Source organism: Leuciscus leuciscus (genome assembly GCF_965113295.1).
Source record: "Leuciscus leuciscus genome assembly, chromosome: 18".
In the NCBI taxonomy this organism is placed as follows: domain Eukaryota; kingdom Metazoa; phylum Chordata; class Actinopteri; order Cypriniformes; family Leuciscidae; genus Leuciscus; species Leuciscus leuciscus.
In genome coordinates, this window is record NC_138742.1 from 7,961,386 (window position 1) to 7,972,461 (window position 11,076).

Genomic DNA, 11,076 nt, shown 5'->3' on the forward strand with positions numbered 1-11,076 from the left:
TGAAGGCTATGTGATGATGTGGGGCTATTTTAATTCCAAAGGCCAAGGGAACTTTATCAGGATGCATAGTATCCTGGATCCATGAAGTAACTGGCCTTTAAAAATTAAAATCTGCCTACCTCTATGGGAATTTAACATAGGGGTGTCCAGACTTATGCACCCTGTATTTTAAGGAAGAACATTTATTTATTTACGATACATTATTCATTCACAAAGAAAATTGGTGTCCTTAAAGGTTGGATTTTTCCAAAATGTTTTAATTAAGGCATTAAGTTCAATTTCCAAAAGATGATTTTTTATTCCTCTTTTTAGTCAACTTTAGCATGGGTGTCTAAACTTATGCATAGCACTGTAAGTAGCTTTTATAAACGTGCCTTAGAAAAAAAACAAAAAACATTACTGGTGTGCATGTTGAGACAAAACAATGGCACTGACATATTGTAAGATATATCAGTGCATGTTGCTTTCAGTTAAAACAGCTCAAACATTTTAGTTTGGGACTAGCTTAAGCCTTGTCTGTGAAACTGGGGGACAATGTTTTAATTATGTCTATCACTGTTCATTCCTATTATATTTATTAATAAAGATAAATAATACTGATATTTTTTTATTACTTAATTTATGTCTGTGTTTATTCATGACCATAGGTAAAAAAAAAAAAAAACAGTGCGATCTTGTTACAAGAAATACACTATCCGTTATCAACCGCTGTTTACAATGAATGTAATAAAATCAGAATCATTTGTCACTGAAGTTTTAATAAGGCTACTTGTCCGGTCGGGCAAGTAAAATTCTCTTTCACTCGCCACTTGCCCAAACTTTTGTAGATCACAAAGCTTATTTTCAACAATAATCCAAAAGCCAAGGGGAAAATCCTATTGGGTTTTTGTCTAGGAAAGTCTACAACAATATGTCACTGTATATTTAATTGATTTAGTGGCAGAGGAAGTGCACAGCGTCAATGGCTTCTGCATACTCACCCACGGCACAGGTGAGTTTGCCGGTGCGTTCCTGCAGCAGACGTACAATCTGAGCTTTCTGTGTGGGAGCACAGCGGCAGCACACGACGGCCGGACACTGGCACGCTAACTCCATAAACTCATACTCGTAATACTTCAGACAGACCTGCAGCAACAACAACAGCATCAGGACTGAGAACAGGCCATTCAACGAGACATCAGACAGAACAAATTAATACTGTAGAACGCAGAATGACACAAAACCTCAATGTTTAGGATAAATAAATAAATCAAGCTATTGACCAAACTGGTCATTTACTAAAAATTCAAACATTATGAGATTAACTGATTTTATATTAACAGAATATAAAATCCACATAATGTCATCTTTGAGTTTCACATGAATTACACACATTTATACCTGGTATTAAGATGTGTTTTAGTCGATTGGATCACAAGTAGACGAGGGAGAGAAATTCCCGTTTACACCTGGTGTTTTAATCTGTCTCTTTTGTCCACTTTTAACCACTTCTGTCCTGATTTCTTCGAGGGAAGGTCTATGTATGGGCTTTTTCAGATCTTTCAATAAGAAATAAGCAAGCGCAATTTACATAAGAACGACGACAGAGAAGCATACGGAGAGCATCAGCTTTCGTTTCTGCTCCGCCAGCCGCAAGATCACACTGTGAGTGTGTTAGAAATCAGGAATGGTGAGAGAACATTGTGCTTGGTACGTTTTTCAACTTCAAACAAAATTTGGATCTTCAGCCGACAAAGTTTGAATCCCGTCTGGCTAGAGCTCTTCCCATAATTTTTACACATTAGCCCAGCAGGCGGAGAGTAGGCGGTGTTTTGTGGCTGTTCGAACACATTCGACCACATGAACATTTACACTACAAAAGCAATCCGGTCTGGATATCCAGTTACCTCTGGAAGTGATTGAAAGTGGACAAGCTCAAAACTGTTTAGACCCCATTTACACCTGTATTTAGTCTCGTCCACTTGTGATCCGATCGACCAAAACGCTTCTTAATACCAGGTGTAAACAGGGCCTCTAACTTCATTATATTAATCATGTTTTACACTTGTCATATCTACAGATTTATCAGTACTCTGATTCAAGTTCATATAAATTTCTAACGAAAATGCGAGTGGTTCTTGCCAAAGCAAAACTGTCCGACATGATGCTTAGAAAAGCAATAGCTCAAGATTCTGCTTTCTTTTCAATGTCTCTTGAGTTGAGTTACGCTCTAAAGTTTGCAAAAGTGTAAGGGGTTGATTCAAATGTAATGTGTACATGTGGGCTCACATTACCTCCAGAGAGTCTCCCGATATCACCAGCGCGCAGTCGTGTTTCCTCCTGAAGGCGTTGAGCTCAAGGTGAGCTTCGCTTCGAGTGGTTACCTGCAACACATCAGAGAGATCACCATCAGGAGTGTGTTTTCTCATACAAACACACAATCAGCCACTCAGATAATGATCTCAGCGGTGAACCACAGCAAGTTCACGAGACTGAGATATTAACTTCAGCTGTCAGTTGCGTGGCAGACCATGGCAGATTCAACTAGCTATCAGCTCAACCGTCTAAACTGTGAGGTTTACATTGCCTGCTGTCTGCAAGTTTCACACAGGAAGTTCACCATTAGTAACTGTTGTTTTTGTATTTACAGATGGCTTTGGGCAGATATGGCTTTCCTGAGATGTTAGATTGAAAGTTTAAAGGAGTAAACAAACTCAAAGTCATTTTCAAACGTATATGACTTTCTTTCTGCTGTGAACTACTAAAAGAGAAGTTAGTAAGAATGTTCAGGCTGCTCTTTTCCATACGAGAAACATCAGACAGGTTTGGAATGACATGAAGGCGAGTATACAATTATCGGGTGAACTATTCCCTTTTAGTTATCTCCGAAACATGAACCACAACCAATTTTGTTCACATAAATCTACCCGAAGCTCCTCGCCAACGGAGGATGTTTTCTAATTGTTGGACGTTCGCACCAGAGCAATTCATCTGTCAATTTTAAACACACCAGACTTCAATCTGGATGCCATTTGTGTCCATGAGGAAGCCAATCCAGATGCCTCTTCGATCCAGAGGGAACGAGGTGCTTGTTTTCATGTTGTGCCAGCCATTGTCTTCTGTTTCCAGGAACCACTGCTGTGGGGAAGATTCAACCTTCCTCAGAGCGGCCTATCTTTCTGTGGCAGCAAGCCACATGGGAACTCCACAACAGCTCGTAGAGTCATGTTTCACATAGAGAGGGCACAGGATGCTACTTTCCCTGTTTGCTTCTCAGAACGCTACTAAACTCAATCAAGCTGTGGACCACTTTTGTGTTGGAGACACTTGGGAGACTTTTTTTTTTTTATGAGCTTACATGCACACTACTACAAAATTTTGGGGTCATTAAGAATTTTTATTTATTTTTTTTAAGAAAAAAATACTTGTATTCAGGAAGGATGCATTAAATTGATCAAAAGTAACAGCAAAGACATTTATACTGTCACTAAAGATTCTTTTGAACTTTAAATTCATCGAAGAATCCTGAAAAAAAAAAAAAAAGTATAATGGTTTTACACAAACATATTAAGCAGCGCAACTGTTCTCAGCATTGATGGATAATAAGAAATGTTTCTATTAGAATGATTTCTTAAGGATCATGTGTCACTGAAGACTAAAAATTCAGCTTTGCATCACAGGAATAAATTAAATTTTTAAATATATTAAAACATAAAACAGTAATTTTAAATTGCAATAATATTACAATATTAGAATCAAATTATTATTGTATTTTTGATCAAATAAATGCAGCTTCAGTGAGCATAAGACACTTCTTTCAAAAACATAAAATAAACCCATTACTTTTGAACAGTATATATATTATATCGTATAACAGTATTTATAATATATATTTGTGAGCGATTATGACTTTTATGTTATGGTCAAGGTGGTTTCCAATACCAGGCAGCATTCTTTGCTCATGGTCTCTCATTTCCAGATTTATTTCTCCTGAAATGACTTCCCAAAACAAAAAGCACAATAACAAGCACAGTCCAAAACCATTTATATTTCACTATCCTAAAAATATAAGTCTTTTTCATGCTTTTAAGTGTCTCCAGAAAGATTCGGGCACCATTAAAATATCTACTATAACATAATGAAAGATTTGCAACCTGTAAAGCCTTACTCATTTCTCCTGCACTGAGGCTAGTCAATCTTTTAGTTTGAGGGTTTCCAGAGGTCAGGGAGAGAATAGGATATAATTTGTTGATAAATCATTTTAGAAGTGCAAGATATGACCTATTTAAAAATGAAGGTTGAAATAAGAAGTCTGGAGAGGACTTACAGGCCTGAACACGTGGATGTCCTGATTGCGGGTCACTAGATGGGCGTTCTTGGCTGTGCAGGTTGCAGTCTCTAATTTGTCCCCGGTCAACATCCAAACCTGGACAAAGAACAGGTTTCGTTAAATTAGGCCTGACATTGATGTACCCAAGCGCTTGTGTTAACAACACGTCAACAAACAACCCATTTTAGAAGCGTACAGTGAAATTCTACACGTGACAGACTGTAGAAATGCAACTATATCGTGTATTTCAGTGTTCCAAACCAAGCAATAAGCATTGATAAATCACATCTCTTAAGTTAATTTATGTTTCTGTCCTAACCAGTTGCAACCACCAACTGAGCATTGCATGTCAAGACTTTGATAAGCGCTTCTATTTTAGGCGCATTGTGCTCCGTAGCTCATTAAAATCTCATTGTATGTGCATGTTGTGCGTGCAGACACTGACTTTGATGCCAGCGTTGCGCAGTATCTCCAGAGTGGGTCTGACATCGGCCTGTAGTTGGTCCTCCACCCCAGTGAGACACAAGAGCTCCATCTCCATCTCCAGACTCTCGATCACTGTGGCGACCTTCAGCGAGCGATCGTGCACGCTCAACTTGGCCTGGATGTAGCGAGCCTGCGGCACACATGACATGTTACACACAACATTAACTCACATTTATTGTATTATTATCATGTTTAGGGGCTTGTTTACTTATCCACCAAAAATAAAATCTTTTAATATAATAATTCAATATATTTATTTAGATTTAATGCCATGATTCTTGTACATTTTAATGAAACCAGCTGTCATAATTGCTCACTGTAGCAGTCAGTGAACACACAGATCACTGTTTCCTAAATAAATGCTGTCAATAAGTATAAGTAATCTGATGTTTTTTGGAGTTAATGTGATTATATTTAGAGAAAAAATTCCATACATCACACATATATATAATGCATATATATTTCATTTATATTTAATGTATACAGTTCCTCTTTTAAGGAAAGAAACAACATTTTATGGGGGTAACTATTAAAATAATATGCTTCAATAGCAAATTAGGCAAGTGTGTTTATTACATTAAATTATATATACATAATAATAAAAAAGTATTTCTTATAGTAGTAATGACAATAATATAACAATAATAATAATAATTATTATTATTATTATAATAACAAATAAAAATAATTTTTATTATAAAATTATAAATATCTTGACAAAATCAGTGCTGTCAAATCAATTAATTGTGATTAATTGCTTCTAACAAAAAAAGTTTGTAAATATATGTGTGAGTGTGTGTATGCATGTATGAGTATTTATAAATATACATAAACATACACACACACACATATATGAAGAGTTCAGATGCAAAAGCCTCTAAGTGTCATCTGAAATTTTCTTCTAGAATGATCATTTTTATCAAGCTCGCATATTTAAGCTCGGTAATTTCACTTAAATTACAATTAATAGGTAATTTTCATTGCCATTTAGATGAAATTACTGAACTTAAATATACAAGCTTGATAAAAATGATCATTCTAGAAGAAAATTTCAGATGACACTTAGAGGCTTTTGCATCTGAACTCTTCATATATTCACATACTCATTTACAAACTTAATCCCAATTAATCAATTTGACCGCACACTAGACAAAATTAATATTAAATATTACTAATAAAACATTACTTATAATACTGTTATAATGGTATTTTTCAGTCTACAAACATCTATTGATCTAACAATATCATATTGTGCGTTACATTTGTTCATGTTTTTCACATGTTCTATATCTGTTATGGTTATTAGCTAAAATTCATCTCTTAACACTGCTCAGTATTTTTTCCTTAAACCAAAGCAAACACATCAGACATGTCAGAAGAGAAAGTTCAGACCCCTGATACTCCAAACCAGAGGCATCGGCAGTCAAATAATCAGTGTCAAAATGACATAGCCTTGCATTGACCCCTCAAAAAGATTTGCCACTCTGCTGAGCAAAGCCAGAGCGCAGTTTTGAGGCCACGGCCCACAATCACAGTGAGATAAAGACCAAACAATGTGTGCGAGTGCGAGTAACACAGGAACACACTCTCACTTGGTGACTCACACACTCGGTGAGTCACTGCCGCCCACTCGCTCAAACACAATTACACACTTCAGCTCTGAGAGTGGGAACGTGGGCCTGTGAGAAGAAACAACTCTTTCTCTGTGCGTGTGGGCGGGGTAACGTTCGTTTTGGGGGTGTTCCCTGTGGAAAACATGTTACATTTCTTTATGACAATTACTGTTGACGATGGATGGTTGCTAGGAAACCGTTTAATCGGGATAAATATAGATCAGCACCTGGATTATTGTAGTTATAAACATCCAAAGGTCACCGTCTATACCAGCGGTTCTCAGGACCCCGTTTTACATTGGACACTTCACAAGTAAGTTAAAATGCAGCAAATGTCTTTAAAATCAAACATGACCCTTATTAATTTTAACATTAACACCAAGAAATCTAAAGCTATCTATAAGATACAGGCCGAAAAGGAAAATTGACACATTGCCCACATATTTTATTGGCATAGTCATATTACCAAGCAACAGTAACATGACATTGCACCAAAATATTTTGATTTCAGCTCAACTGGATCCACGGCCTGATGATCAAGAACAAGAGTCTTTTCTCCTCCCTTTTAAAGCCTATTTATATTACAATTCTAATAATGCACCATAATATGGTTAGATGCATGTTATTAATTGCATTTAGCTGTTTTTCAAGCTGTTCATGACCGTCACACAAACCTGTGGCTCATTTTTGGGTCACAACCCACCAGTTAAGAATCACTATTCTGTGTCTTAAACAAAAAAACAGAAATTGTTTCTCTCAATATCTACAGTAGTGGCCAAAAGTGATGTCCAGCCTAGGAAAATGTACATCTTCACCTTTTATTCAAATATTATATATGAAGAGTTCAGATGCAAAAGCCTCTAAGTGCCATCTGGAATTTTCTTCTAGAATGATCATTTTTTATCAAGCTCGTAGATTTAAGTTCAGTAATTTCACTTAAATGACAATTAATAGGTAATTTTCATTGCCATTTAAGTGAAATTACTGAATTTAAATATACAAGCTTGATAAAAATGATAATTCTAGAAGAAAATTTAAGATGGCACTTAGAGGCTTTTGCATCTGAACTCTTCATATATATATATATATATATATATATAAATAAATTAAATTTTTTTTACAGATTTTATACGCATTTTATGTAGTCGTGCTTGGAGTCAATTGTTTTTGTGATGATAACGCAATGAAACATGCCAAATTGTACGGACATAATTTTTGGTCAGGCTGTCATAAAAAAATATGAACACATGCAAAATCAAGAGGGAACCAACAAAATATTAAAAACTGATTAGGTTGCAGTCAAGTTATGAGGTTTCCTGTTTTGCATAGTAAAGTAAAACCTGTAGCTGTAGTTTGCCTACTAATTTTGTCAGATACCTTAACCAAGTTTAGTGTTTTTTCATATTTATATTTACAATATATATATTTTTAAAAACATAAAATCAAATATTTATCATATTTTGATGGTTTAATCAAACTTGTAGGGTCATTAAAAACAAATATCCCCCTGGACATCACTTTTGGCCACTGCTTTACCTCCTCAAATCACTGATGGAAAAGAAAGTCAAGCTGTTAATAAGCTGTCAGTGTAGTGCTGTTAATTACAAAAAGTGCTAAAAAATTACTGCAATGAATCTTGCACCCTGTCTTTATCAGGTTAAGTCAATCTTGAATGTAAATAATTAGATTAAAATTTGAATTGACTGACAGCTCTAAAAAGGTGACTTGTTCTGTTATAGCTTGAGTCGAACTATTTGTCATTTGAGAGTCAAATGGCCGTCAGCCAGTCGTAACCTAATGGCTAAAACCCTCGGTGAAAGACGGCACACACAACTTGGTGACGTGTAAATCAGATCTACTGCCCAGAGTAAATATGCCTATATTGTCTTCTTTTCTTTTTTAAATACTTTTTATAATTTGTTTTTTAAATCTATAATTTTTTTAATAATAATGTAATTATATACTTATTAATTATTTGTATTATATTTATCTTATATATTATTATTATTATTACTACATATATATTATTTAAAATATATATATATTTCAAATAAATGCTGTTCTTTTGAAGCTTCCATTCATCCAAAAATCCTGAAAATGTATTAAAATGTATAAGTTTCCACAAATAACTTAAGCAGCACAACTGTTTTCAACATTGACAATAATCAGAAATGTTTCTTGAGCATCAAATCATCATATTAGAATGATTTCTGAAGGATCATGTGACACTGAAGACTGGAGTAATGATGCTGAAAATTCAGCTTTGATCACAGGAATAAATTACATTTTACAATATCTCCACATAGAAAACCGTTATTTTAAAAGGTAATAATATTTCACAATATAACTGTTTTTACTGTATTTTTAATCAAATAAAGGCAGCCTTGATGTACATAAGATACATCTACATCTATTTTTCTTGATCATAACCAAAATACGAATTATTCACCCCTGCGTTTTATTCCATAGCGGACTTTTTAATGACTAAGTGTTGGAAACTCACCTCAAAATCTTGGTATTGTTCTTCTGTTAGGGATTTTTTGGCCACCACTAGCACCCTCAAACCTTCCCTGGCCATATTCCCACACTGATAAAGAAGGAAGAAAAGAAAATTCTCAACATACAAGTCACGAAGCTTCTACGTAATTATAATTTTGTATTTGTTTAACTGTGTGAAAAAATAGTGAAATGACCTCTTCCTCCAGCCAGTCGTTGTACTGAACAACACCAGCCATCACCACATCAGCACCCTTCATGTAAAACGTAATCTCCCCGCTGGATTCATCCTAACGAACATGAGCAGAATATGTTTTGTTAATAAACGATTTGTCATTTATGTATAGAGTGGACACTGAGGAATATGGCAACACTACAAAGCAGGATCAATGATACTCAATGTACCAAACGAAACAGGAAAAGTTCACAGGTAAGCGAGACAGTTTTTTCCAAGCATTATGGGAGATCCTTGATCGTCCTTGAAGGTGTTTTAAAGGATTCTGCAGAGGAAACCAGGTTCAGTCGCTTATTTCCTGAAACACCGATACAGGCTTCAGTCCAGGCCAACAACAATAGCTGAGGGTTTGTTCGGGGAGAGTTAGTCATCAAGCCCAGGGCAGGGTCACAACTTTCTCAGATAACAGCAAGTCTAGTCATACAATTTTGGGGGCCGATCTTCAATTATCACATTGTTTAAAAGGTTCGAGTACAAACTAGATTTTCACGTTCTCTGGAGCAAGTGTGAGTGGATCTTGTGGATCTTCAAATGAATATTTGCCAGACACTAAGATCAGTAGCAGAGATTTAAGTGATTCGGAGTAGAAGGAAAACTTCAGAATAATGTCACCGAGTTCATTCATGAATCATGAAGTTGTGTGAAAAACACACGTGTACGTCCGAGCACACGCACACTTTGGTCAGAGATTAAGGCGTTTACATGCCTGTTTATTGTGATTAAAATCGGCGTGCGCCACAGTTTAATGCTATTATGGTTACTACGATTATGAGCTTAATCGCATTAGTTTGATGGAAGTGTTGTGTTTACATGAGGTAAAGTTTAAAGCCAATATTGCCAAAATCACATTATAATCGCATCATGTAAACGCACTCAGTGAACAATCATTTTCACAGACTTTATCCATCCAGGTTCATTTATAATTTTTGTTTATTTTCTAATTAATTCATACATTTAATGTAGAATTACTTTTATTAAAATGTTCAATTTAAACTCATAATTTAATTAATAAAATCAAATTTTTTAATTAATGTACATATTTAATATTGTTTGTTGTTAACTTATGTTTGTTCATAATGCATTAACTAATGCTCATTAGCTTGATGCTTAAAATTGTAAAAATGCATTAGTATATGAATAAATTAACATTAATAAAGGCTGTAAAAGTATTTTTCATTGCCAGTCTAATGCATTAAACAAATGTTAACACATTTATTTAGCCACCCTAATTAATCAATAATTGTCCTGTGGTGTGACAATATTTTTGTTTTTAAAGATACAAGATAGAAATGCGTAATATCTCAATTAATATTAGGTCAACTTGCCTGCAATTATACAAAAAAAAAAAAAAAAAAAAAATAAATTCAAAATCTCAGACTAGTAGTGAAATTGCTTGTATTTTGCATTTTTATAATTTAATACGCAGACCTATTTCATCCAGATTTTTACGTGATCTCAGACTTTTTGGTTCCCTATTGTACGTCGAACAGGTCATTTTATAAGCTAAGGGAGTTTACAGACACCTATGTTTCGGTTTAAGATGATCCAAAACTGCTGCATGCACCACTCACTCGCACTATGATGCCCATGCGTTTGCTCTCGTAGGTAAAGGGGAAAATCTGCAGGATGGTGAAGTTGAGAATTTGTCCACTAGGTGTCCTCAGCTGCATAGAAGACTGATCTCTGCCCACCAGCGTCAGTCCCACACTCTCCGTCCACTGAACCAGAGACACCTAGTGCATGAGAGGAGCAGATCAAAAGAGAAAACATATTACATTAAACATTTCCGCATTTGCAAACTGCTGCGTTTCATAAACAAATGTCATAAACAAACAGGAAGTCGGGCTTCTTGTCTGCACTGTAAGCAAATTACTTAAACGTGCCACATGCGGTTTTCTTAAACAAAAACGAACTCAAAATCAAACACAGAACCATTT

General features: G+C 35.3%; 1 protein-coding gene across 1 annotated transcript in view; it reads right to left on the minus strand.

Moving 5' to 3' along the window:
- atp9a (ATPase phospholipid transporting 9A) overlaps positions 1 to 11,076 on the minus strand; it is a 57,438-nt gene that overhangs the window by 14,992 nt on the left and 31,370 nt on the right. The window contains exons 15-21 of the mRNA XM_082145537.1: positions 10,711 to 10,872; positions 9,102 to 9,194; positions 8,912 to 8,995; positions 4,755 to 4,925; positions 4,307 to 4,405; positions 2,274 to 2,363; positions 981 to 1,125 (exon numbers count right to left, since the gene is read on the minus strand). Coding sequence (XP_082001663.1) covers positions 981 to 1,125; positions 2,274 to 2,363; positions 4,307 to 4,405; positions 4,755 to 4,925; positions 8,912 to 8,995; positions 9,102 to 9,194; positions 10,711 to 10,872 — 844 coding nt within the window. The remainder of the gene's footprint in view (positions 1 to 980; positions 1,126 to 2,273; positions 2,364 to 4,306; positions 4,406 to 4,754; positions 4,926 to 8,911; positions 8,996 to 9,101; positions 9,195 to 10,710; positions 10,873 to 11,076) is intronic.